This window comes from Lemur catta, chromosome 21 (genome assembly GCF_020740605.2).
Source record: "Lemur catta isolate mLemCat1 chromosome 21, mLemCat1.pri, whole genome shotgun sequence".
Taxonomy (NCBI): Eukaryota; Metazoa; Chordata; class Mammalia; order Primates; family Lemuridae; genus Lemur; species Lemur catta.
In genome coordinates, this window is record NC_059148.1 from 19,679,442 (window position 1) to 19,706,577 (window position 27,136).

The 27,136-nt window shown below is 50.0% G+C and overlaps 1 protein-coding gene across 1 annotated transcript in view; it reads left to right on the forward strand.

Annotated features, from left to right (window-relative positions):
• GCN1 (GCN1 activator of EIF2AK4) overlaps positions 1-27,136 on the forward strand; it is a 56,971-nt gene that overhangs the window by 27,493 nt on the left and 2,342 nt on the right. Inside the window, exons 27-56 of the mRNA XM_045534687.1 lie at positions 760-840; positions 1,182-1,325; positions 2,237-2,364; positions 2,535-2,724; positions 2,926-2,996; positions 4,231-4,396; positions 4,703-4,897; positions 6,017-6,263; positions 6,740-6,861; positions 7,164-7,278; positions 8,001-8,180; positions 11,210-11,430; positions 12,659-12,727; positions 12,927-13,065; positions 13,155-13,351; positions 13,549-13,691; positions 15,528-15,645; positions 15,757-15,972; positions 17,449-17,613; positions 19,279-19,440; positions 19,722-19,814; positions 19,915-20,058; positions 20,164-20,433; positions 20,664-20,777; positions 21,271-21,501; positions 23,203-23,396; positions 23,517-23,631; positions 25,585-25,681; positions 26,048-26,196; positions 26,657-26,764. Coding sequence (XP_045390643.1) covers positions 760-840; positions 1,182-1,325; positions 2,237-2,364; positions 2,535-2,724; positions 2,926-2,996; positions 4,231-4,396; positions 4,703-4,897; positions 6,017-6,263; positions 6,740-6,861; positions 7,164-7,278; positions 8,001-8,180; positions 11,210-11,430; positions 12,659-12,727; positions 12,927-13,065; positions 13,155-13,351; positions 13,549-13,691; positions 15,528-15,645; positions 15,757-15,972; positions 17,449-17,613; positions 19,279-19,440; positions 19,722-19,814; positions 19,915-20,058; positions 20,164-20,433; positions 20,664-20,777; positions 21,271-21,501; positions 23,203-23,396; positions 23,517-23,631; positions 25,585-25,681; positions 26,048-26,196; positions 26,657-26,764 — 4,584 coding nt within the window. The remainder of the gene's footprint in view (positions 1-759; positions 841-1,181; positions 1,326-2,236; positions 2,365-2,534; positions 2,725-2,925; positions 2,997-4,230; positions 4,397-4,702; positions 4,898-6,016; positions 6,264-6,739; positions 6,862-7,163; positions 7,279-8,000; positions 8,181-11,209; positions 11,431-12,658; positions 12,728-12,926; positions 13,066-13,154; positions 13,352-13,548; positions 13,692-15,527; positions 15,646-15,756; positions 15,973-17,448; positions 17,614-19,278; positions 19,441-19,721; positions 19,815-19,914; positions 20,059-20,163; positions 20,434-20,663; positions 20,778-21,270; positions 21,502-23,202; positions 23,397-23,516; positions 23,632-25,584; positions 25,682-26,047; positions 26,197-26,656; positions 26,765-27,136) is intronic.

A 27,136-nucleotide genomic window follows, 5' to 3' on the forward strand; every position in this document is an offset into this window, starting at 1 on the left:
AAATAGAGGGTGTGTGTTTATGCATACAGCAGCCACACACTCAGCATATTAGGTTTTTAAGGTAAAATGGGTCATACTGCTTCTTGCATATGACTATATGCTTTGGATCTCCTTCCATGTCAGTGCATATAGATCTATTTTATTGATTTTATCTGTGCTCTGGGTGTGCCATGTTTTCTTTAACTTTTTGCCTTTTGATGGACATTTTAAGGTTGTTTCTAACTTTTCCCTATTTTGAACAGCACTGTCATGTATGCATATGTTCCTTTTGTATGTCTGTGCCCCTCGCACACCCTGTGTGAGCATTTCTTTAGGACACATATTGGACATAGAATTGCTAGTTTATGTGGCGTATTCTGTGCTACTCTCTCACTAAGAATTTTTCTCAAAACCTAATTCAACCTCAGATACTGTTAATGTTGCCAGTCATGAGTGAAAGAGTGATGTCTTTTATTTTGTGTTTCTTCATTAACTTGTGAAGTTGAGTGTCTCTTCATGTGTTTATGGTCCATCTAGATTTCATTGTCTCTGAATTTCAGGCAAGTTTCAGAATTTATGTTTAGTCTCCGAGGATCATGGTTGACTGGGGTTAGTGCCTGTGGACTTAGTTATAAACCTAATGAGATTTCTGTGGTGGAGTTGGTTGTATGACCCCGAGTGTTCCCCTATGGGTGAGAGGATGCCACTTCATTGGCGACCAGGCTTGGTTACAGACTTTCCCTGCAGCCTCCCCCCAACCTACCTGCTGTTCTCTCCTAGAATGGCCCGGAGTTGCTGCCTCGGGTGGCCATGCTACGTCTTCTGACTTGGGTGATCGGGACGGGCTCGCCCCGCTTACAGGTGACCTGGTTTTCAGTTGTTTGTTGCTGTGAGTTAGTTTATGACTCTGACCCCAGGTCCCAGTATAAGGGGTTGAGTCCCAGTTCTCTCCCAGCCTCGCTGTTGGACTTTGGCAGAAGGGCTGCTTTGGAGAGCCAGTCCGACTATTCTCAGCTAGTGAGGGGTTTTGCTTGGGTCCTGCCACTGTCCCTGGCCTGGAGTTGGGGGTCTTAACCCTACTAGTGCTATGGGGGTGGGTGTTCTCAGTTTAGACCCCTCTCTGGGCCTCTCAGCCCATTTTCTGACCCTGTAGTAGTAAATGGTTTGCTGAACTGAACCCAGTGGATCAATGTCCTCCTTAGGTTCTGGCTTCAGATACCCTGACAACCCTGTGTGCCAGCAGCAGTGGCGAGGATGGCTGTGCCTTTGCAGAGCAGGAGGAGGTGGACGTGCTGCTCTGTGCCTTGCAGTCCCCATGTGCCAGCGTGAGGGACACTGCACTTCGGGTATGCATGCACTCCCTTACAGGGCCACTGTGGCATCCTTTGTCACTGTGCAAGTACAAACTGCATGATGGGCATTTGAAAGAAAGTCCCTCACCCTGATGGAAGGTCCTGGAAGCAGAGAGAAGAAGTCCGGAGTGGGGGGGGGATCAGGGTCTTTCTGAGAATGGAAAGACTAAGCAGTTGTGATTTATCACTATTTTTTTCTTTACCTTGGAAGACTTCAGATAATTTTTAAACCGGAATGTGGATCTTGGTACTTTTATGGTTAAACCTAACTCACAGGATGGGTTCATTTTTTCAACTCACTACCTTGTTGGCTTTCTTGGTGGCTTTTGGACCAAAAGCTAAAGAATCTCCTTGAGGTGGTAAGACTGTGGTTCCTAAATGCTGATCTGCAGCCTCTTGCTTTTTATATGTGACAGAGTTTTCCCTGGCCCGTGGTAAAAGGTGAAAAATGATGGCAATACAGTGAAGTTTTCTTAAAAATTCTTTCAACAGAGGAAATGCTCTTTTCTGAGATTTTGTCTGTCTTACTTAAAGTTTTAATTTTTACATTAAAAAAAATTGTACTCCCTCACACCATCATTTCACAAAAGGAGAGCTCTTTGGGGAGACTCTGAGCAGGCAGTGAATTGAGCTGATGCACAGCCGTCCCTAGGCCAGCGCTGTCCCGTGGAATTTCCTGCAGTGATGGAAATGTTTTCTATCTGTGCTGTCCAGTGAGGTAACTGCTAGCCACATGTGAGCTCTTGAAATGTGGCTGGTACAATTGAGGGACTTACTGTAGTTAGTTCTAATGAACTTTAGCCACATGCAGTGGCTACAGTACAGCCTGGAGGGAGGCCAGGAGGCAGGTCAGAGGCTCTTCTGCAAGGTCGTGCCTCACGGGGTCCCATCCCACCCATTCCCAGGGGCTGATGGAGCTCCACATGGTATTGCCAGCACCTGATACTGACGAGAAGAATGGCCTGAACCTGTTGCGGAGGCTCTGGGTGGTCAAGTTTGACAAGGAGGAGGAGATCCGGAAGCTGGCTGAGAGGTGAGAGCCAGCAGGAGGTTGTTTTCTGCTGCTCTGTCCTCTCTCCCCTTAGGACATAACCAAACCCAGGGTGCTCAGCCTACAGTGAGGGGAGGGCTGGGTGGCTGGGGTTGGCCGGGCAGGCGCTGCAGATTCTTGTCTGAGCAGCCCCCGCCTCTGGTCTGCCACAGGCTCTGGTCAACGATGAGCCTAGATCTGCAGCCAGACCTCTGCTCCTTGCTGATTGACGATGTGATCTACCATGAGGCAGCTGTGAGGCAGGCCGGGGCTGAAGCCCTCTCCCAGGCGGTGGCGCGTTACCAGCGGCAGGCGGCAGAGGTTATGGGCCGGCTCATGGAGATTTACCAGGAGAAGCTCTATGTGAGTGACCTGTGCAGCCCCGATGTGGTCTGGGTGGTGTGAGGTCGGGCTGGGCTCTGCTCAGCCCCTGACCACTCCAGATAGGAGTGTCAGGGCTCACGGTGGCTCAGGGTGGCTGTGACTAGTTTCCCGCCTCAGAGTCCCGGTGCCTGGGTCATTGGTCTGCCCATTGCAGAGCATTTGCCAACTTGTCTGTTACAGCGGCCACCCCCAGTGCTGGATACTTTGGGACGCGTTATCTCAGAATCTCCTCCAGATCAGTGGGAAGCCAGGTATACCAGCTATCCCAATCTCCATCCATGCCGAGCTTTCCGAGATGTAGCAGGTTGGCTGGGGTGGGTGCTGTGAGGCGGCAGCATGGGGTTGTGGTGCGGTGGAATGAAGGGGCAGGACCTACCTCAGAGTCAGAGAGCCCTGAGTTCAAGTGTGGCTCCTAGGGTTAGTGCCAGCTGTGTGACCTTGGGTGTGTCTCCTCTCTCTTTCCAGGCCTCTGTTTCCTCCTGTGTAGGAAGGGCACAATAACAGAACCCACCTACTAGCCTTTCTTCACAAGTAGCAGTCGGAGGGTTAGGCAGATGTCTGGGAGATGAGGCAGATGTATGGCCCTGGAAGACACCTTCCTCAGAGGAAGCACAAAACACACGGGGGTGTTAGTTGTCTGAATGGCTGGCCCTGGCATTCTCTACTCCTGTGTAGCCTTATGTGTCAATGTGGAGTGGTACATGGGCCCCCATACCACTTTGTTTTTTGGAGACAGGGTCTTGCTCTGTTGCCCATCATAGCTCACTGCAGCCTTCAACTCCTGGGCTCAAGTGATCCTCCTGCCTCAGCCTTCTTAGTAGCTGGGAGTACAGGTGCACACCACCACACCCAGCTAATTTTTTTTATTTTTTGTAGAGATGGGATCTCACTGTTGCCCAGGCTGGTCTCAAACTCCTGGCCTCAAGCGATCCTCCTGCCTCTGCCTCCCAAAGTGCTAGGATTACAGGTGTGAGCCACCATGCTCAGCCTATTTCTTATTTTATGCCAGACCATCAGCCAGGGTTAGGACACAGATTCTTTGCCTTTGGGACCTTCTTGTTGCTCTGTAGCTGAAAATAATACCACTTTGCCTTTGTAGAATGTGTTCACTACCAAATGCCTTCACATCTGATTCCTTTACCTCTCTTTTCTCTTATAACCTGCCTTGAAGATAGAGGGGTGAGCATTGCACTCACTTTTCCCTGTGGGGAAACTGAGGCAGAGCTAGTCCCCCTGCCCAGGGTCACCCTGTAGGAGGTAAACTCCGGGCAGATGGCACATCTCTATTTAACAAGTGGGTTGTTCTAGAATACTGGGTAGACCTTTGGGTGAGCACTGGGCATTAGTCTTCTTGCCACGTTCAGTCCCTGAAACTGTGTTTGCTGTGGGCAAGCTCCCTTTTGTTCCTACCTGCTGCATGGGTTCCATCCACAGAGGAGGCCCCTGGCTATCCCTGCCCCTGACATGCTCCCATTTCTTTCCCAGGTGTGGCCTGGCCCTGGCCCTGAACAAGCTCTCCCAGTATTTGGATAGCTCTCAGGTGAAGCCACTCTTTCAGTTTTTTGTCCCTGATGCCCTCAACGACCGACACCCAGATGTCCGGAAGTGCATGTTAGATGCAGCTCTTGCAACACTCAACACGCATGGGAAGGTAAGAGCATCTCAGCCAGCTGAGAGGACAGGGCAAGGCAGGAGGTGAGGCTGCGCAGTGGAGAGACGCTGAGTGCCAGGAATTCTGGCGGGGCACTAGCTACAGTTGAAAATGACACTTACATTTCTTTTGAGCCAAAAAGACCCCAGTAGGATATTAAATTCTTCTAAGTCTGCTGCAGTCCTGCCTGAAAATTGGAAGACCTGCTGGCATTGCTGGCTGGTTTGTCAGGATGCCTGTTCCAGAGCCACACTTGGGACCATGCAGACACAGCCTATAGGGTTGACCTGAGGTTTGGCTTTCCAGGAGAACGTCAACTCACTGCTGCCAGTATTCGAGGAGTTCCTGAAGAACGCACCCAACGATGCCAGCTACGATGCTGTGCGGCAGAGTGTGGTGGTCCTGATGGGCTCTCTGGCCAAGCACCTGGACAAGAGTGACCCTAAAGTGAAGCCCATTGTTGCCAAGCTCATCGCTGCCCTCTCCACCCCCTCCCAGCAGGTACCACCATCTGAGCTGTGGTCCAAGCCTGTTGGGGAATTGAGACCTGACTGTGGATAGGTAGTGGATGCCAGGGGCCGAGTTGGGTGATCAGGGTCCAGAAAGCCCTGCCCTCAGCAAGGAGTCATCCCCCCTCCAGGGGAGAGCCTGGTTCATGGTCAAGAACACCTCGGGAGAGGGAGTTACTTTGTTCTAATAGATCTCTCTAGATATTTTCATTTTTTCTACTCATTTACTGACCTTGCACTGGGAATACAAATATTAAAAAAAAAAAAAAAAAGAACACAGTCTCCCTCTTATGTCAAGCCTTTTCCTGACCCTCTCTATGTGTTATGCGGCGTAGGTGCATTTTAATCCAGCCTCAAAGCTGTAGTGCAAAGGAATTTCTTCTCTGTGTCTCTTTTTTGAAAGTCAAACATTTACATACGTATTTTGTGATTTGCATTTTGGACCATCCAGGGTGTCCTTGTAGAATGTACAGTTGAAAACAAGTTTCCAAAATTGTGGTCAAGTGAGATTTCAGAAAATCCAACCTACAAAAGTGTCCCCCTGGGTGTCTGGCAGCACGGTGCTTTGCTGCTCTCCTCTCCAGTGGGCTCAGTGAGCTGTGGCTGGAAGGCAGGGAAGGCAGGACTGAACATCTTTTGGTGCCACTCAATTTGGCCCTGGTCCTGTAAGGCCCAGCCCGATTTCTCTGTGACTTTGACATGTCAGAGAAGACGTGGGGTATTTTTATGGAACTGCTGAGAGATGTGGGGCACTGTTATGGAAGTGCAGTAGTGTGCTTTTCTCTGGAGATCTTTCTTTTGAATGGGTTCGGTCTTGAGGCCACCCCGCTCCCAAGCCTAGCTCCTTTATTTAGACCAGAAATAGCACCATAAGGGCTGATGTTCTTGTCACTAACAGCTTGTAGTGTGCACCCTGATGGGCACTTTATCTTGTGTCCTACATAAACCAGTATGAAACACCATTTGTTTCTCTGACACCCTGTGACACCCGCAGGCAGTGGCTGAGATGGGGCTCGGGGACATCTAGTAGTGGGTGCTGTGGAGGACTGTCAGTCACCAGGAACTGACTGCAGTTGAGCCACAGCACTGATGAGGCAGGCCCCTCCCACAGGTCCAGGAGTCCGTGGCCAGCTGCCTGCCGCCTCTCGTCCCAGCCATCAAGGAGGACGCCGGAGGGATGATCCAGAGGCTTATGCAGCAGCTGCTGGAGTCGGACAAGTATGCAGAACGCAAAGGGGCCGCGTACGGGCTGGCGGGCCTGGTGAAGGGCCTGGGCATCCTGTCACTGAAGCAGCAGGAAATGATGGCAGCGCTGACCGATGCCATCCAGGATAAGAAGAACTTCCGCCGACGAGAAGGTGAGTGTCTCTGAGCCGTGTGCTGCCCAGCGTGGGAAGTCGGTCCCCACACTGCCAGAGGAAGGAATCTGGCCTTTCCGCCCCAGCTGGAGGGCTGGTGCTTGTGTGTGAGCTGCAGGGGGGGTGGCTGTGTCTGTGACCCGGTCTAGCTGGATCCTCGCCGATTGGGCCTGGACTTTCTAATTTCTAACTCAGCAACACCTTTAGCTGAGACAGATCTAGCTGTTAGTGCCAAGAAGTGAAGGATCGTTGCCCTGTTCTCTCCTCTCTTCTGCTAAGCCACCTCCCTGTTCTGGGGCTTCTTGAGCTGAGGCACAGGGTGCTGCTTCCTCGTGGGGTGGCCGCTCTAGTCCCACAGCTGCTCTGAGTGTTTCTAGAAGAGGTGGCAGGGAGGGGGAGGTTGCCAGCCTCTCCATTCCCTGTGGCTGCCCCCAGAGGACACTGCTTCCCTGCTGTCCTACCTTCTCCCTCCCTAGGAGCCCTCTTTGCCTTCGAGATGCTCTGCACCATGCTGGGGAAGCTCTTCGAGCCCTATGTGGTTCACGTTCTGCCCCATCTGCTGCTGTGCTTTGGGGATGGGAACCAGTATGTGCGTGAGGTAAGTCCCGAGGCTGCATGGGAGAGCATCTGCTTACGGGGGCAGCTGCTGGGTGTGAGACTCAGCCAGGGGGTGTCAAGGTGGCGTAAAGCTCCTGCTGCTAGAATCGCTTCTGCCCACACCTCAGGCACAGTAAAGGACTGAAGCTTTATGAGACATGTTCTCAGCTGTCTCCTTAGGCCTTGGCACAGGGTCCAACACAACAGAACCCTAATAAGTGTTGGTTGCTGGAAGCGTTAGTGTCAGGCCTTGACCCTTGCTTGGAGGAGGAGGCCCCTGAATGTCTTTTTTCCTCCCTTGAGGCTGCAGATGACTGTGCCAAGGCTGTGATGAGCAACCTCAGTGCTCATGGGGTGAAGCTCGTGCTCCCCTCCTTGCTGGCTGCTCTGGAGGAGGAATCCTGGCGGACCAAAGCTGGTAGGGCTGCTCCCTTCTGTCTCTCCCTCAACTTCCTGTCCCGAAAACTGCCCTCAGCAGGGATCCAGGCAGCCACAGCTCTTGTCCTGGTTGTGCCGCACTTTCCCCTGCCCAGGGATAAGGCCAAGACTTTCTGCCTTTGGGCAGCTCAGTCCTTGTGGAGTTCCTATGCTTTCATGCCAAGAACCAGTCTCTGACAAGAGCCACAGCCCTAAGTCAGGAAATCCTAAAGCTTTAAAGTTGTTTTGTGGCTAGTTCTGTGGCTTTAAAGCTCCCGCCCCCAAACACTTTTTTACAAATACAATGTTATCTGGAGCCCTGATAGTTAAAACAGACATAAGCAGAGCTGCTCTGGTTTGGGGAGCGTCAAGATTTGGGGCCCCCTACGTTCCTCATTTGTGGATGAGGAAACTGAGTCCAGAGAAATTCAGCGAATTGGCCTTGGATCATGGCAAGGGCTAAGCCAGGTCTCCCCGATGCTAGTCTCACCTCTTTTCCCTCATACTGTCCTGCCTCTCCCCTGGGATCCTACGGCTCAATAGGCCTTGGGAGCTTTCTGCTCCCTCTGCAAGAGCCAGCCCCCTTTGCCCTCCACTCAGAGCCTGCCTGAGCGCAGTCTGTGGGGAAATAGGCCAGATGTCCCTCGCCCATGTAGCTAGCCCAGGTGACTTGCTGGCCTGTGCTCAGTGACTCAGTGCTGAGCATATGTCTGCTGTCTGCAGGGTCAGTGGAGCTGCTTGGGGCAATGGCGTACTGTGCTCCCAAGCAGCTGTCGTCCTGCCTACCCAACATTGTGCCCAAGCTCACGGAGGTGCTGACCGACTCCCACGTCAAAGTCCAGAAGGCCGGACAGCAGGCACTCAGGCAGATCGGCTCTGTCATCAGGAACCCGGAGATCCTGGGTATGCCTCTCCCACGAGGGCACTCGCCCTGGCTGCACCCCTAGTCCTGCCTTTGGACACTGCAGGGAACATGCACCCATTCAGCTAAGATCTTGGCTCTCTGAGGGCAAATATATTCACAGTGAAATAATCTCTGATTCCTGAGAATCCCTTTTCCTAGAATAGTTAGTTGGAGGTAGTTTGGAAGCAGTTTGTTTTCCCACCAGTGTGGAGCAGCCATCATCGGCTCAGGAGCAGCTTGACCACGGGAGGTCCTTGTGCCCTAAGCTGAGCATGAGTGACAGTCTCTGGACCACATCAGCCCATCCAAATGTTAGGTCCTTTGAGAACTTTCTGTTCATCTCATTCCAGGAGGGCTGTGATAGAGGGGAGGGTTAGGGAAAGGCTTAGTATTAACCTAACCGTACTCTTTTTTTTTTTTTAATTTATTTTTTATTGAGATAACATGTACATATATAGTTTACCATCTTTACCATTTTTAAGGGTACAGTTCAACGGTAATAAATACATTTATATTCTTTTTCACCCCCTTCATCTCCCTCTTCCCCCAAACCTAACTGAACTCTTCAAATATATAAAGCCTTTAAATATATAAAATAAAATGTATAAAACTACAGGGAGAAATTTGAAAATACATTATATCATAGTGGGAAATTTCAACTCACTTCTCACTTATGATAGGACAAACACAAAATTCACAAAGGATACATGCTTTTTAAAGTTTTCATTTTTTATTTTAAAATTGTTTTCCAGCTTTATTGAGGAATAATAAATAGAAATTGTATACATTTGTATGTACAATGTGATGTTTTGATATGTATTATACATTGTAAAATCACAATCAAGTTAATTAGCATATTCATCACCTCACATAGTTAACTAACACTTTTTTTGTGGTGAGAACATTTAAGATCTATTCCCATAGCAAATCTCCAGTATGCAATAGAGTATTATTAACTGTAGTCACCCTGCTGGGCAGTGACTCTCCAGGACTTACTTATCCTGCCTAACTAAAACTTTGTACCCTTTGACCATGTCTCCATCCACCCCCAACCCCCACCCTCCTAGTAATCACCATTGTACTCTCTGCTTCTGTGGCTTCGACTTTTACCATGCTCAACAGTCCTGGGGATGTCTAAGGCCCAGAATAGTCTCATATCTATCAAATGAGTGGAAATGCCTTTATTTAGGAATCCTGCGTAGATATGGAGATATATATACAAATAAAATTGAAATAGAATGAGCATAATATAAAATTCATTCTTTTAAAGTATACAATTTGGTGGTTTTTAGTGTATTCACAAAATTATGTAAACATCATTGTTGTCTAGTTCCAGGGCATTTTTATCACCCCAGAAATAAACCGAATACCTATTAGCATTCACTCATCATTGCCCCTCTACCCCCACCTCCTGAGAGTTGTTAATCTACTTTCTTTCTCTATGGGTTTGCTATTCCAGACATTTCATACAAATGGAGTCATACAATATGTATGTGAACCTGTTGTGTCTGGCTTCTTGCACTTAGCACAGTGTTTTGGAGGCTCATCCATGTTGTAGCGTGCATCAGTACTTCATGCCTTTACATGGTACAATAATAATAGCGCTTTGCGTGGATGTACCATATTTTGTTAATCCATTCATTTGTTGGTGAACATTTGGGTTGTTTCCAGTTTTAGGCCATTAAGAATAATATTGCTATGAACATTTGTGTAAAAGTTTTTGTGTGAACACATGTTTTTAGTTCTTTTTTTTTTTTTTTTTTTTTGAGACAGAGTCTCACTTTGTTGCCCAGGCTAGAGTGAATGCTGTGGCGTCAGCCTAGCTCACAGCAACCTCAAACTCCTGGGCTTAAGCGATCCTACTGCCTCAGCCTCCCGAGTAGCTGGGACTACAGGCATGCGCCACCATGCCCGGCTAATTTTTTGCTATATATATTTTTAGTTGGCCAGATAATTTATTTCTATTTTTTAGTAGAGACGGGGTCTCGCTCAGGCTGGTCTCGAACTCCTGACCTCAAGCGATCCACCTGCGTCGGCCTCCCAGAGTGCTAGGATTACAGGCGTGAGCCACCGTGCCCGGCCCTTTAGTTCTCTTGGTTAGATAACTAGGAAGGGAATTGCTGGGTCATATGGTAACTCTGTTTAACTTTTTGAGGAATGGCCATATTATTTTTCAGTGTTCAAATGGCTGCACCATTTGACATTCCCAACAGCATCGTATGAGGGTTTCAGTTGTTATCTGCCTCTTTAATTATAGCTGTCCTAGTGGGTATGAAGTGGCATCTCATTGTGACTTTGATTTGCATTTCCCCAATGACCAATGATGTTGAACATCTCTTCATGTGCTTATTGGTCATTTGCATATCTTCTGTGGAGAATTGTCTGTTCAAAACCTTTTTCCATTTTAAAATTAGGTTATTAGTTTGTGTATCATTGGCCAGCATGGGTCTTTATAGCAGTTAAACTCCCTGGGCTTTGGAAAAGATAGCCCAGGTATTCCTCTTGGAATTCCTTCTGCCGGGCTGTTTGTGTGGCCTGTTTGTGTGGCATTTTTGAGAGCTCATTTTATCTGATCTTAGTTGTTCTAAGCACCGTGTGCTTCACTCTCATCACTGGTTTAGGGGCCTTTGGTGTCTCAAAACAGGTTTTTCCCAAAACCACTTGTGGGTTACTGGTTCCTGAATAAGGTCCACAGTGCCCAAGAAGCAATGCAGTGGCAGCTCAGCACTGTGGCTGCAGCTCAGTACCCATTGAAACCAGCCTGAGGGGGGGGGGGGGCACCCGCGAGATTACGGCTTCTCAGCACAAAGGGGTGATAGCTGCCACCTCCACATAGTGACCTCTGCTTCCTGCCAATGGAATAAGGATTGCTCTTTGTAGACAGGCTGGCTTCCCCAGCTGGTGACTGTAGGGCTTCAGGGGGAAGTACCCCTGATCCCTTCCCTCATCCACTCCAGTTCTGGGGACCCTGGGGCTTTGTCACTCCTTAGGCTTGTACAAACCAGCCTCTTCCTGTTTGGATGTGCAGCCATTGCCCCGGTCCTGCTGGATGCCTTGACAGACCCTTCTAGGAAGACCCAGAAGTGTTTGCAGACCCTGCTGGACACCAAGTTTGTCCACTTCATCGACGCCCCGTCCCTGGCCCTCATCATGCCCATCGTCCAGAGAGCCTTCCAGGACCGGTCCACTGACACGCGGAAGATGGCAGCCCAGATTATTGGCAACATGTATTCCCTGACAGACCAGAAGGTAGCAGCCCAGTGGGGGCTGGTGCAGGACAGACCAGTAGATGCTGGTTCAGGGTGCAGAGTCCCTGCCCACAGTAGACATGGAGGGATGTGGGCCTTGTTCCCTAATTACGTTTGCAGAGAGAAATGGGCCATTTAGAGGTGGGAGGTAGAAATCCGGGCTCTCTGGGCATCTCGCAGAGCTCTGTGGTTCAAGTCCCTGTAAGCTTAGTCCTCAGCTGAGGTCAATCCCAGTGGGCCTCTTTTCCAGGCTGAGGCGGAAGAAAGGCCCGCCTTCTCCTTTGACCTTTCAGGAGTGTTGGTAAAGTGGCTGCTCTTTTGACTGTTTTGCAGTGTTTTCTTGTTGTGAGCTTGGGCTTCTGTAAGCCTCTCAGAGGAATCATAGCTTGGTTTGGGAGATTGGCTTTGTTTGTTTGCTCCCAAGAGCTTGTTTGTGTGATCTCTCTGTCTACCACAGCTCTGCTTTCCTTGCTGAGGCTATGGGCAAAAAAGATAAAGTGGGAAAGTGATGTCAATCCTAGGAAAGTTGGGAAGTGAAAAAGTTCAGAAAACAAAAGATTTTATCCACATTTCCCCAACGCTAAAATAATTACTGTTAATGTTGTTTTATTACATTTAAAAAATGATATTTCTGATCTTAAACATATTTCTGAGTTATAACAAGTTATTCATAAAACTGATTCTTAATAGTTATATAATATCCCAACAAGTTTATACACCATAACTTATATAATTCTATCATTGGTCATCTAGTGTCCAAGGTTTTTTTGCTGTTTTAAGTGATGCTGCAGTGAACATAAGGTGTTTTCTATATTTAAAATTATTCCCTAAAGCTGATTGCTACATCAGGAGACATAAACATTTAGAGGTGAAGACAGGGAAGATGGTAATGAAATTCTGAAAGGAAAGTACCAGAAATTTTCTAAGGGTAGGAGGAATAAGAACATTGAACTGGTAGCTCTGTTTGACTTGTTGAGTATGGGCCTGGGGTCCTTTGTAGGGTCTCGAGCAATTGTATAGGGCCTTTAGGGCACCCGTCAGAGGGGGAGTTCTTTGCTCGTTACCCCTCCCCACCCATTCTGTGCGCACTTAGGTTTTCACGGTTGGTGCCCCTGCGGAGCACTCCTTGTCAGCAGAATGAGGAGGTCGGGGTAGGGTCCACAGCAGCACAGGTCCTGGAGAAAGCAGGAATCCGGCCACCCCCCGAGTTGCCTCTTGTGTCGTTGCAGGACTTGGCTCCTTACCTGCCCAGTGTGACGCCTGGCCTGAAAGCTTCTCTTTTGGACCCTGTGCCCGAGGTGAGTCTGCAAGGAGGGTGGGGGGACCCCACTATTTTAGCCCAGTCCCCAGAAAATTGATTCCTGAGAATTCCCCAAATCTGCTTTTGTGTCTGTTGGGTGAAGGGAAAGGCACCCTAGGTGCTCTTACCTGCTCTTGTGTGTCTGCCTTGTTTTGACCCACATCTTGTCACCACCCCTGGTCTTGGTTACCTGACAGGTTCGGACAGTGTCTGCAAAGGCTCTTGGAGCCATGGTGAAGGGCATGGGGGAGTCATGCTTTGAGGACTTGCTGCCGTGGCTGATGGAGACGCTGACCTATGAGCAGAGCTCCGTGGATCGCTCGGGCGCTGCGCAAGGTGAGGCCAGAGCAGGCGCAGGGACCAGACCGGGAATACCCTCCAGGGGCCCTCAGGTTCAGTGAGTTCATTCTGGCCTTTTGTTGCAGGATTGGCTGAGGTCATGGCTGGTTTGGGAGTAGAGAAGTTGGAGAAGCTGATGCCAGAAATCGTGGCTACAGCCAGCAAAGTGGACATTGCACCCCACGTCCGAGATGGCTACATAATGATGTTCAACTACCTGCCCATCACCTTTGGGGACAAGTTCACTCCTTATGTGGGGCCCATCATCCCCTGTATCCTCAAAGTAAGTGACAGTAACCACGCTGAAGGTGGAGCAGGATGCAAGTGCTCTCTTGGAGAGCTGGGGCTCCCTGCCAGGGGGTGGGGGGTGGGAAGCCAGGTGGCAGAGCCCTCATCCTGTTCTGCAGGGAGCCCCATTTCCTCTTGGGCTGGGTGCCCAAGGGGAGGCAGCTCTGGCTGATCTGCCCTCTGTGTGCCCAGGCTCTTGCCGACGAGAATGAGTTTGTGCGTGACACTGCCCTGCGTGCGGGCCAGCGGGTCATCTCCATGTACGCTGAGACAGCTATCGCCCTGCTGCTGCCGCAGCTGGAGCAAGGCCTCTTCGATGACCTCTGGAGAATCAGGTGAGAACGCCAGTGGGAATACCAGTGGGCCAAGTGAGCAGAATATTGCCACGAACTCTCTCTGAACTCTCTCTAGACCCTTGCTTTTAACCATTTTGACTCTTTCTAGTGTCTTGTAACATCTTTATTCGGATTCTTTTTAAAAATTCTCTCTCTTCAGTCCTCCAGTTTGTACTGAGATTTTACTTTATTGATTTAATTATTTGAAACAGGCCAGGCACAGTGGCTCATGCCTATAATCCTAGCACTCTGGGAGGCTGAGGTGGGAGGATCGCTTGAGCTCAGGAGTTCAAGACCATCCTGAACAAGAGTGAGACCCCATCTCTTCTAAAAATAGAAAAAATAAGATGGGCCCTGTATTAAGATTTTAAATGTGGAGTACTCTTTAAACTAGAAATTCTACTTCATGGAATATATTCTGGGGATATTTTTGGTCAAATGCTTATGGCTGTATACATAAGGGTGTTGGTTTTATTTATTTTTATAGATTTAGAGGGTACAAATGCAGTTTTGTTACATGGACATATGTAGTGTAGTGGTGAAGTCTGGGGTTTTAGCATACCCGTCACCCAAATACCGTACATTGTACCCAACAGGTAATTTTTCATCCCTCACCCTTCTTCCACCTTACCACCTTTTGTAGTCTCCAGTGTCTGTTATTCCACTCTGTGTGGCTGTGTGTACCCATTGTTTAGCTCCTACTTACAAGTGAGGGCATGCAGTATTTGAGTTTTCGTTCCGGCATTACTTCACTTAGGTTAATGGCCTCCACTTCCATCCAAGTTGCTGCAAAGGACATTGTTTCACTCTTTCTTATGGGTGATTAGTATTCCATGGTATATATACACCACATTTGCTTTATCCACTCATTGGTTGATGGACGCTTAGGTTGATTCCATATCTTTACTATTGTGAATAGTGCTGTGATAAACATATGAGTGCAGATATCTTTTTGATATAATGACTTCTTTTCCTTTGGGTAGATCCCCAGTAGTGGGATTGCCGAATTGAGTGGTAGATCTATTTTCACTTATTGAGAAATCTCCCTATTGTTTTCTATAGAGGTTGCACTAATTTACCATAAAGATGTTTGTTGCAGTGTTGCTTGTCATTTGAAAATTAGAGGTTGGTTTAAAAATATAGGACATCCTTATGGTGGACTTTCATTCAGCCATCACAGAGAACGGTACAGGACAGGATTAGCTGCCACAGAAAGCTCCTCGGCCTATTATTGATGGGACAGTGTGGGCCCACTTCCCACATGGTGTGGGCTGTGCGTGCACGTCTTTGTGTGCAGGGAGATTTGCATGGGGTGTCACCAGAGTGTCACAGTGGTTGCCTGGGTAGTGAGAGTTTGGGTAATTATTTATATCCCTACATGTCCTTATGTATTTCTTGAAATTTCAGTTTGAATGTGACTCTTTTTCTAATCATTAAAAATAACAAACCTAATTTAATTTGTGGAGAAATGAAGTTTATCCTTTTAAGGCCTCTCTGTTTCCTCACTTCTGATGATCAATCTTCCTAGTTTTCTATTAGTGCTTCTTTTTTGTGTGTGCTGTCTCTCTCTTTTTATGACTTTTACTATAGAAATTTTCACATATTTTTAAAAAATGTTTTGTCTTTTCTGCATCTAAAGCAATATGTGCTTATTAGCAGAAAACTTGGAAAATATGTAGGAAAGTGTAAAGAAATGAAATCCATCTTAGAACTGTTTTCCCATCCCAAGATAACCGCCATGAATATTTAGGGAACATTTTTTTCCAGTCTCTCTTCTGTGCAGTGCTTGATTACACCCTTGCAGCTGTGCGACTGTGTTCTTGGCCTCTTTCTCAGGTTCAGCTCTGTTCAGCTCCTTGGGGATCTCCTCTTCCACATCTCAGGAGTCACTGGGAAGATGACCACAGAAACTGCCTCTGAGGATGACAACTTTGGAACTGCCCAGTCTAACAAGGTGCCTGCCTAGGGTGTTTTTTCCTGCCTCTGTTGATGGTAGGGTATGCCCAGAGGCTCATCCCGAGGCGGCCTCACCACCCTGTTCTCTGTCCCCTCCCACTGGCTGCAGGCCATCATCACTGCCCTGGGGGTAGACCGGCGGAACCGGGTGTTGGCAGGGCTGTACATGGGCCGCTCAGACACCCAGCTGGTGGTGCGGCAGGCGTCCCTGCACGTCTGGAAGATTGTTGTCTCCAATACCCCACGCACCTTGCGTGAGATCCTGCCCACCCTCTTTGGGCTCCTATTGGGTTTCCTGGCCAGCACATGCGCAGATAAGAGAACGGTAAGTTTCCCGGGCCTTGCTCTGGCCCAGCACCCCCTGGTGCCTCCTTTCAGAGCCTAGAAAGCTGGGTCTGCAGAGTCTGGAAGAGCACATAGGATCCCCTCCCTAACAGGAGAATATTATTTACTTAATCATTCAGCAAATATTTATTAAGCACCTATTGTGTGCTAAGCAGTGGCCTAGCACCTGGGGACATAATGGGGAAGAAAGGCAGCCTCATTTGTTAACCTACAGTCTGGTTGAAGAGGTAGATTTTGATGCGATAATTACACTGAGTATCTGTGATCTATTTCACATCGTAAGAGATGTAAAGTACAACTGTGGCAAGTGCTGCATGGCAATGCAAATGTGCGTAAGTGGGGTGTTTGACCTAGCAGCGTGTGTATGTGCATGTGTGTCAGTGAGTGCTTCTCAGAAGAAATGATGCTTGCAGATGAAAGAAGGGTAAGCACTAAGCAACTGAGGAGGTGAGAGACCATTGCAGACTGAGGGAGTGGTGTGTGAGATACAAGCATGGGGTGTGCAGAGCCCCGTGGTGGGCAGGAACTTGGTACATGGGAGGGGCTGAGCAAGGCCAGGGTGGGTGGAGTACGGCAACTGGGAGGAGCGGCGTGCCATGAGGTGAGGCTGGGGCTGGCAGGGACAGAGGGTTCAGTGGTTGGAAGGAGGTGCCCTGGCTGGGCTTATAGTCACTTTTGCCAGTTCCCTTTGGCCCATTTCCAACCCATCCCTGGCAAGCAAATTGTGTGTTTGTAAAGAAGGGTTTGCGAGAGGACTCAGAGAGGAGATGGGCTTTTTCCCTAAATCGTTTGTTCCGGATTCCCAAATTCCCTTGAACAAAAGAGCACAGAGTTAAGAGTTCATGCTGGGCATGGGGGCTCATGCCTATTGTCCCAGCTACTCAGAAGGCTGAGGCAAAAGGATCACTTTAGCCCAGGAGTTTGGGGCTACAGTGAGCTATGATTGACAGGCCACTGCACTCTAGCCTGGGTGACAAAGCAAGACTGTGTCTCTCAGAAAAAAAAGAAGAAATTTATTAGCTAGGTGTGGTGGCTCATGCATGTAATCCCAGCACTTTGGGAGGCCAAGGTGGGAGGATCGCTTGAGGCCAGGAGTTCAAGACCAGCCTGGGCAACATAGCAAGGCCCATCTCTAAAAAAAATTAGCAAAACTTAGCTAGACGTGGTGGCATGTACCTATAGTCCCAGCTACTTGGGAGGCTGAGGTGGGAGGATGGCTTGACAGCAGGAGTTCGAGGCTGCAGTGACCTATGATTGCACCACTGTAGAAACAGAGATAATTTGTGGTATTTTGTGAGCTCCTTGGGGGCTCTTTAGGGGTAAGAGCATTTGGGGAAGTTGAGTCAGTGACTCAGATTAAGCCTACAGGGTTCCAGGGCCCTCATTCTGGAATTGTCTTCTGGGTGCCCTGGGGCTTGCCAGGGAGTTGATGTCCTGATTTGATCTCTGCTGACAGATTGCAGCAAGGACATTGGGAGATCTGGTCAGAAAGTTAGGGGAGAAAATCCTGCCTGAGATCATCCCCATCCTTGAAGAAGGCCTGAGGTCTCAGAAGAGCGACGAGAGGCAGGGTGTGTGCATCGGGCTGAGTGAGATCATGAAGTCCACCAGCCGGGACGCCGTGAGTATCTCCTAGGGGCCCGCAGCAGGTGGTGCGACCCAGAGAGCAGGGGCAGGTGACAGGAGGAGCTTCACCTCAGAAGGTTCGCCTATACCTCAGGGACATGCCAGCCTCACCCTGGAAGGTTGCTGGCCAGGCCACATGTGGACTTAAATTTCCTTCTTCTCAGCTTTCCCGTCAGTTTTGCTGGCTAAGAGCTAAGCGGTTTGGAGGCCACCTTGAGTGGCCTTTGCAATTGGAGATGATCTCTCTTCCCATTCTGGAAGTTGCTCAGGATCAGTCCCTTTTGTGACACTGTATCAGTCCAGCTAAAATGTGTGCTACCCCTTAGTGGCAGGGGACAACAGGTGTGTGAGTGGTGGCCGGCTATGGGCAGCAGGAGGGGGTACACTCATCCAGAGCAGGAGTGGAGCAGGTAAGAGTTTCGGCACCCAGTGGGTGGACACATCCTGTCTGTAGCAATACACTGTTTCCATAGCAGCAACATTCAAGGGGTTTCACCTTAGTTTCTGAGGTAGTTGATCCTCAAAACACTCACAGGTTCTGTCTTTATCTTTGGGAGAAAGCACAAAGTGAGTAAGTGGATGGCCAGTTAGAAATGTAAGGAAGTAGCCAGTTGCTTAGCCCTGGGCATCCTAGTCTGATTTACTAATCCCTCTCCTGTGTGTATCAGTATGTCTCACTTTTGGTGTTTTAAATTTGCATTTGGCAAAAAATCAAATTCTGTCACCAAAAAGAGTTATGATTTATTGAATAGTTACTGAGTCTCCCAGAGGCTGAGTTCTTGCCCGAGAAAGATGCCCACCATCCGGAAGCGAGGCTGAAGTACCAGCTAGTTTTTAGAGTCCAGAGTGAGCTTTGCTGTGGTGGAACTGGTTACCGAGGGAACAGAGCCATCATTGGCCCTGTGGCAGACCCAGAGACTGCCTGGTAGAGGAAGTACTTGGCTTGAGACTTGGAGAAGGACTTGGAGTTTTCCAAGAAAGAGTCCAGGGGGAGAGGAGGCCAGATCTCGCTGGGCCTTGGCAAGGGAAGGAGTTTGAGTTCTTGGAGGAGTATTTGGAGAACTCACCTAAAAAACCCAAGCTATCAGTTGATAACTCTGGGTGAAGGGTACTTGGGGGTGCATCACATACCCTCTCTGCTTTTTTTGTATTTCAGAATTTTCGCAGTAAAGACTAAGTTAAAAGGGCCGGGCGCGGTGGCTCACGCCTGTAATCTTAGCACTCTGGGAGGCCGAGGAGGGTGGATTGTTTGAGCTCAGGAGTTTGAGACCAGCCTGAGCAAGAGCGAGACCCCATCTCTACTAAAAATAGAAAGAAATTATCTGGCCAACTAAAATATGGATATAGAAAAAATTAGCTGGGCGTGGTGGTGCATGCCTGTAGTCCCAGCTACTCGGGAGGCTGAGGCAGTAGGATCGTTTAAGCCCAGGAGTCTGAGGTTGCTGTGAGCTAGGCTGACGCCATGGCACTCATTCTAGCCCGGGCAACAGAGTGAGACTCTGTCTCAAAAAAAAAAAGAAAAAAGACTAAGTTAAAAGAAAAGTCAGGCAGAGGGAGTTGGGTGGCCTGGCTGGGTCAGAGTCCCTTGCCTGTGTGCCCTTGCTTACTTCTCCTTCCTCACCTTTTCTGAGCCTGGTACAGTTGCAACTTGCTATTGCAGGTGCTGTATTTCTCCGAGTCCCTCGTGCCTACGGCAAGGAAGGCTTTGTGTGACCCTCTGGAGGAGGTCAGAGAGGCGGCCGCCAAGACCTTCGAGCAGCTGCACTCCACCATTGGCCACCAGGCGCTGGAGGACATCCTCCCGTTTCTACTGAAGCAGCTGGTGAGTGGATCTGCCACACACCTACCAGTTTGGCTTTTGCTGTCTTTGTAGAAGCAAAATGTAGGGGGATTATTCTGTCAAGGCAGTCGGAATGTGGGCCCTCCCGAGGGAGTGGGTGCAGCAAGATCAGATTTGGCTTGTGCTTCTCCTTTGACTGTGAGTAAATGTGGGTGCACGGGAGGGGGAAGGCAATGGAGCAGGAAGCTGGCCGTGGCTGGTTCAGACAGCAGAGATGTGGACAGGAGCCACTCCTCAGGGTTGTCCCCAATGTCCCTCTGCAGGATAATGAGGAGGTGTCTGAATTTGCCTTGGATGGTCTAAAGCAAGTTATGGCCATTAAGAGTCGTGTGGTGCTGCCCTACCTCGTGCCCAAGGTAAATCCCAATACATGGCAAACATCCTCTGGCCCCAAATCCACGAGGTCGTTCCAGTAGGTGTATGGCATTGAGTTGATGTTTGTCATCCTTCCACCAGCTGACGACTCCCCCTGTCAATACCCGGGTGCTGGCTTTCCTTTCGTCTGTGGCAGGCGATGCCCTGACCCGTCATCTTGGAGTGATCCTCCCCGCGGTCATGCTGGCCCTGAAGGAGAAGCTTGGGACTCCAGATGAGCAGCTGGTGAGCAGGTTGTGGTCATGGTCACGCCCATCACTTTCTAACAGCCATCCTGTCCTGCCCCCGAGGATCTGTGCTCAGCACACATATGTCCCCTGTGACTTTTAGGAGATGGCCAATTGTCAGGCTGTGATCCTCTCAGTAGAGGATGACACAGGGCACCGGATTATCATCGAGGATCTGCTAGAAGCCACCCGCAGCCCTGAGGTGGGCATGAGGCAGGCTGCCGCCATCATCCTCAACATCTACTGTTCCCGCTCGAAGGCTGACTACACCAGCCACCTGCGGAGCCTGGTCTCTGGCCTCATCCGCCTCTTCAATGACTCCAGTCCCGTGGTTTTGGAGGAGAGCTGGGATGCCCTGAATGCCATCACCAAGGTAAGGAGACTACTGACCCCGCAGCCAACTTCTGATTATAGAAAATTCCAGACATTTAAGGATAGAGTCTTATAAGAATTCCCCATGTATCTGTCACCCAGCTTTAACATTTATCATACCTGGTGCTAGTCTTGTTTATATTCTTGCCCATGCCCTCCCCTGCTATATTTAGTTTGAAGCAGTCTTGAGAGGGCTGTGCATCCTCTCTGCTTTCTCCTGGGTTCCCACAGAAGCTGGATGCTGGCAACCAGTTGGCACTAATTGAAGAACTGCACAAGGAAATCCGGCTCATAGGGAATGAGAGTAAAGGCGAGCACGTGCCAGGGTTCTGCCTCCCGAAGAAGGTGAGTCAGGGCCTGCGGTGCAGGGGCCTGTGGGCCTGTGGCCCTCCTGGGCCTTCCCATACCCTCACCGCAGTCCCAGGTCTGTGTGGGGCCGTGGGAGCAGCAGCCGTGTCAATCTGACGTCACGTTCTGGGTGCTCCGCACCTTCATGGTGTGTTTCCTCCCGTGGTGGCCAGATGGGGACTGCGTTCCCGCTACCTTCAGTTTAAGCTGCGGAGGTCACCCTGGCCAGAGCAAGTGAATCACAGAGGTAACAGCAGTGTGTTACCTCTGTGTGATAGGCCTGTTGGGGCTGTTGTCTTTTTGTCACTGTCCAGTCCAGACTGTTCCCTAGCCGGCACCATCTCATGCTGCGATCCCGAGATTCAGCCCAAATCCTTATCTCCTGTGGAGCTGAGGAGAGGATGGCTGTCAGGAGTGCCTTACTTTGCGTGGGAGACACCTGGGCCCAGGTCATTTGAGATTTGACTCTGGGGTGTGGTTCTCTTATCAGGGAGTAACCTCTATCCTTCCCGTGTTGCGGGAAGGAGTCCTGACTGGCAGCCCTGAACAGAAAGAGGAAGCAGCCAAAGCCTTGGGCTTGGTGATCCGCCTGACCTCGGCTGATGCCCTGCGGCCCTCCGTGGTCAGCATCACCGGCCCTCTGATCCGCATCCTGGGGGACCGGTTCAGCTGGAATGTGAAGGCGGCTCTGCTCGAGACTCTCAGCCTCCTGCTGGCCAAGGTGGGTGACTGACGAGTTCCTTCTGTTGGTCTGTTCAGATCTTAGGGAACAGATCTGTCTGCAGGGGACTGACACAAGGTGACATGTGGCTGCAGGGCAAGAGTTTTATTGTGGAGAGATGGCAGAGCAGAGGGAGTTAAGACTTGGACTCTAGACACGCTACACCATGGTTCAATTCCAAGCCCTGCACATAGTAGCTGTATCACTGGGATGACCTTGGGAAAGCCAGATAACCTCTGAAACTATCTCCCCACCTATGATGTGAGAGTAGGCTTGCTGCCTGCCTCCTGCCGGGCTGTTAACGTGGGCGCTCGATGAAATAATGTCAGGTATGATGCATGTTCAACACATGTCAATTGCTATTATTTTGAAAAATTACTACTTCAGAGAAAAAAATTCAGGACCACTGGAATACAATGCAAACACTGTTTCCAGATGCTTCAGTTCTTTGCTACAGCCACGTGAGGGGAGACGCAAAGAGTCCGATGAGACGATGATGAAGTCAGAACAACTGAAATGAGTTCAGTTTTTGCCAAAAGTATTAAGCAAAGCTCTGATGTATTGACCATTTCTAATGTTTTACAGCGCAATAATTAAACCCTTTAGATTCAAAAAAGTATAAACAGAGCTGAGACTTGTTAAAAAAGAAAGAATTCTCACATAGTTTTACCAGAAATAAAAACAAGCTTAAAATTGGTAGCTTTTTCCTTTTGGAAGTGGGTGTGGGAGGAACTTCCAGGTGGAAAATGGGATTGTATCAGCCTGATGTGGTAGAAAATTGAGTTGTTTTTTTTTTTTGTTTTTGTTTTTTTAAATTAAGTATCACCTTCACTTGCATTCTGTGCTATTCTTTTCTGTGGTGTTTGTAACTCTAGACATAAATGGAGCCCTTACCTCATGGGATTCGTCCCTGAGGCCATGTGTCAGATGTCACCCACGGGCAGATGGTTCCCACCTCAGATTTACCAGCTTCCCTCTTGGGTGAACCTCCCTGCAGCCTGCGAATGCACTCGACTGCAGTATTTCCAGACCTTCATTGGCATTGAGCTTCCAAACAGCCACTTTGATTTTCCCACTTAACAATAAGTAAATCTGCACTCTTGGACCCATCTGTACCTTATCCAAAATGTGCCTGTTTTTCTATATGCAGTCAGAGGGTGAGCTGATTTTTGAATTAGGTGGGTGCACATGTGTACAGGGAGGACTCTGAGGCCATTTTGTTTTGTAGGCTTGTTCTGTTGGCCAAATGGAAAGTGCATAGCCTAAAGTATCAGATGCTCAGTAGATGGTAGTGGCTTTTACTACACGTCTAATCCATTTCCCTGTCTTGGCATTAGAACTGCACATCAACACTGCTGACAGCTCCGTGCCTGCCTTGCTCTCTAAAGTATTCAGAGAAGGAGGTTTTGAGTCACTTGTCCAAGTGAACAAATCTCCACTAAGCCAAGCCCCGACACAGCCAAGGCTGTGAGATGCCTCCTTCTCCTCCTCTAGTGCATCAAAGATGCTCAAAATGATGAGGAGGCTGAGTGAAGCCTGTCTGTGCTTGGCTCTTCTCTTACGGGCTGTCTGTTCCTCGCCCCATGTGAGAGCTGGGCTAGCTGTGGCGGTTTGGGATTGTCATTTCTTCTTGTGTCTGCAGCACGCTGTGGCCTTGGGCTCTGCCACAGCTGTGCTTTTTGGGTGCGGTTCCTCCCACAGGTTGGGATTGCCCTGAAGCCCTTCCTGCCCCAGCTACAGACCACTTTCACCAAAGCCCTGCAGGACTCCAACCGGGGTGTGCGCCTTAAGGCCGCTGATGCGCTAGGGAAGCTCATTTCCATCCACATAAAAGTGGATCCCCTCTTCACAGAGCTGCTCAACGGAATCCGTGTCATGGAGGACCCCGGCGTCAGGTGAGGCGCTGGCAGGGGAGTGCTGTGGCCTCCAGGGGGCCAGGTGGCTGTGCCTGTGCCGGCAGGAGGGGCAGTGGGGAGAGGAGAGCCAGGGTTTAAGTTGGTGCGTTGGTTTTGTAGGGACACCATGCTACAGGCCCTGAGGTTTGTGATTCAGGGAGCAGGGGCCAAAGTGGATGTCGTCATCCGGAAAAACATCGTCTCGCTCCTGCTGAGCATGCTGGGACATGATGAGGTACAGCTGCAGGTGGATGGCAGGGCTGGCGGGCTCCACTGGTTTCCCTTCTCTTTTCTTTGGGTGGCTTCTTTGCCGCGTGCTAGAACTTGATACAGCTGCCAACTGGTCAGTAGTAATAGTACTCCTGACATTTGTATCACTCCTTGTGGTTTACCAAGCATTTCCTCAGGTCCTGAGAGAGATGGGGCAGCGATTATTGATACTGATTATTCTGTTTTACGGATAAGGCAAGTAAGGTTTGTAGAGTCCCAGATCTCTTATCAATTTGCTGTCTGATCTTAAGTCACTTTCCCTCTCTGCCCCTCATCTCCCTCTTTGTATAATGAAGAGGCTCATTTATTGGTTCCGGAAACATTTGCTGAGCTGAAGGGCCTAGCCCAGAGGTGAATAAGCCCTCATTGTCCCAGACCTCAAGAAACTTAGCGTCTGGTGGGATAAATGGTCTCCATGTATGTCCAGGTGGGATGTCCTAGAGATCTGTTTCAGAGGGTGAGACTTGTCTGGGGCCACACTTTAACGAGTAGTAGAGTCAAAACCAGATTCTGGGCCCGTGACTCCTGGTTCTGTCCCAGTTCCATTAGCCTCACCCAGTCTGGAAGCATTTGTCAAGTGCCCATTGGCTGCCCAGCATGCTGGTGGGTCCAGGAGGGAGTTGAGTCTATGGATAAGAGTTTTCTGGTGCCACTGTCACAGACAGCCTTCTGTTGTAGGGGCCTGATTTACATTTGTAGGGCTAATCTGGGAGAGTGGGCCTTTGGGTTCCTGTGGTTTTACACCTCATTGTGTACACACACTGGGCGGGCCGTTGCTGCTGCAGCACTTGCCATGGCTCCGCAGGTCTGGTTGTGAGCCCCCGCCACCTGCTCTGTGGGTACAGACGGGAGAGTCCACTCTCTTTTGGTCACAGTCTGTCAGGGCTTTCACAGAGCCATGCACAGCACAAGCAAAAGTTAGTATTTAACAAATTTGCATTTCACCACAGTAGAGCTCAAAATAGATGGAGTTAGAGAGAGTGGGTGTCTGGGCCGGCTTTAGCCTTGCTTGGCACCTGGGCTTCTGTTTGGAGCTCAGAGGTCCAGACTGCCTGCAGCCCATCCTCTTAGCCTCAGAGCTTCCGCTGGCATTGAGGGTGGCAGTCTAGGGTGCCAGCCTGGCGATAGCTTCCCCATGGGTTACTGAGTCCCTGGTTGGTTGGTTGGTTTTGGGGGACACATGTCAAGTTGGCACCTATTAGTAACATGGCACATAACTTAAAAATCCCCTTGCCTGGTATTCTGTAGTTAGCTGGGAGGAGCAGCCAGGAGCTGACTGTGTACCTGGCTTTGATTTTGACAGGAAGTGCTCACCTTCACCCATCTTCCTTGGGTTGATCAGTGGCTTCGGTTTGACTTCTTAGGACAAACCCAAATAATTTAGGTGGCAGTGGGGCACTCACACAGTAGAGAGGTAGCAGGGAGCCATTCCAGGCACAATGACATACGAGCTCCGTGGAGAAAGGAGCTCAGAGTGGGTGTCTCTAGCTGGCTTCCCGGGTGGCCGTGGGCAGGTCCCTCTCTAAGCCCCTCCCTGCCGCACAGGGCTGTTGATAGTAATGGAGATAATAGATGTGAAGCATTCAGGCTTCCTAAGACGAAAGGTGCTATGTAAATACAGTTATTATTGCTATTGTGAGGATGATTACCATATGCATACACGCTGGAGTTTTCTATAATTAAGTGAAGTGCTGGGTGTGTAATGTTTAACTCCGCACAAAGTGGCAGTGAATGGCAGTCCCAATCTGGCACTGGGAGCACAGAGTGCCTAAAAGGAGGGACTGGATTTCTCGAGTTCTTCACTTGGTTGGTTCCGCTCCCGCCGCCCTCCACCCCGGGCTCCAGAGCGGCCTGCCCTGGTTCCTGTGGAGCTGGTGCTGTCGCCTGTACCCCCTCACTCCCTTCTCCGCTCTGTCAGGACAACACCCGCATCTCCTCGGCCGGCTGCCTGGGGGAACTGTGTGCCTTTCTGACTGAAGAGGAGCTTAGCACCGTCCTTCAGCAGTGCTTGCTAGGTAGGTCTCCTGTACACCAGGAGTTCCCCTTTAGGGACATGGGTCTCTCAGCCCTGCGGGAGAGTCTGTGAGCACCTTTTAGCAACTGGACGACCCTTGGGAATCCAGCTGTTAAACAGTCGAGTTTCCAGTGGTCCCACAGTCCTGTCTCTGCTCAAAAAATACGGCTCTAAGCCTGAAGTGGTTTGTGAGAGGCCTCCCCTTAATCTGCTGCTTCGGGGAGCTTCCCCAGGAGAGCAGGGGGGTCCATGTGCAGTGTGGCCTGGGCTTTCCGCCACGCTCTGAGTCAGCAGCACACTGGTCGCAGAGGTGGGTTGTGGGGACATGCTGTAAAGTGTGGGTTGACCCCAGCTGTGTCCTACCCAGCGGATGTGTCTGGCATTGACTGGATGGTTCGGCATGGGCGGAGCCTGGCACTCTCCGTGGCTGTTAACGTGGCTCCCAGCAGAATCTGTGCTGGCAAATACAGCAGTGAAGTCCAGGAAATGATCCTCAGCAATGCCACGGCGGACAGGGTAAGGCTTTCGGGCAGCCAGACCAGTCCTCCCCTGCCTTAGCCCAGCTGCCAGTCACCGCCTCACCGGCGAGAAATGGGAGAACCCCAGAGTTGGGGTTAGGAGGCCTGGGTTCTAATTTTACCTCTGTCAGTAGCCTGCTGTGCCCTTGAACCACTACTTGATCCCTCTGGGCCCCAGTGTCATCATCTAAACAAGGACTTTGGGTTGGAGGATCTAGTGTCCCTTGTAGGGCAGAAGGTCTCTGATCCCTGCTCCCGGGAAGCAGTGACTTTGCTCTTGTGCCTGTGAGCCAGGGCAGCCTGTCTGCATGAGAGCTGTCGGGAGTCTTAGGTATGAAGCAGTAAAGGAGAAACGTGGCAGAGGGTCCCAGAAACTCCTGGGAATGGGATTTTCCTGGCTCTGCTGCTCTGAGGAAGGAGCGGGACGCGTCCTTTCTAGCGCTGCCCGTTCTCCACAGATCCCCATCGCGGTTAGTGGGGTCCGGGGCATGGGCTTCCTGATGCGATACCACATCGAGACAGGAGGAGGACAGCTGCCAGCCAGACTCTCCAGCTTGCTCATCAAGGTGAGTGGAGCAGGGACTGTGTATGAGCCCCTACGGCTGGCGTGTGAGAAGGCCCAGGCCCCAGGATCACAGAACACTGGAACTGTGCCCTCAACTCATTGGGTGCTAGTTCTCCATGGATGGGCTCCCAGAGACCTCTGAACCCTCTAGAGATAGAGGGTTTCTTTGTGCATTTTGCTCTGAAAGAGTGTCCAACGTTTTGTCAGATTCTCAGATTGACCTGTGATCCCAAATCAAGTTAAGAACCACTATTTTAGACAATTCTTTTTTTTCTTTTTTTTTTTTGAGACAGGGTCTTGCCTTGTCGCCCAGGCTAGAGTGCAGTGGTGTCATCATAGCTCACTGCAACCTCAAACTCCTGGGCTCAAGCCG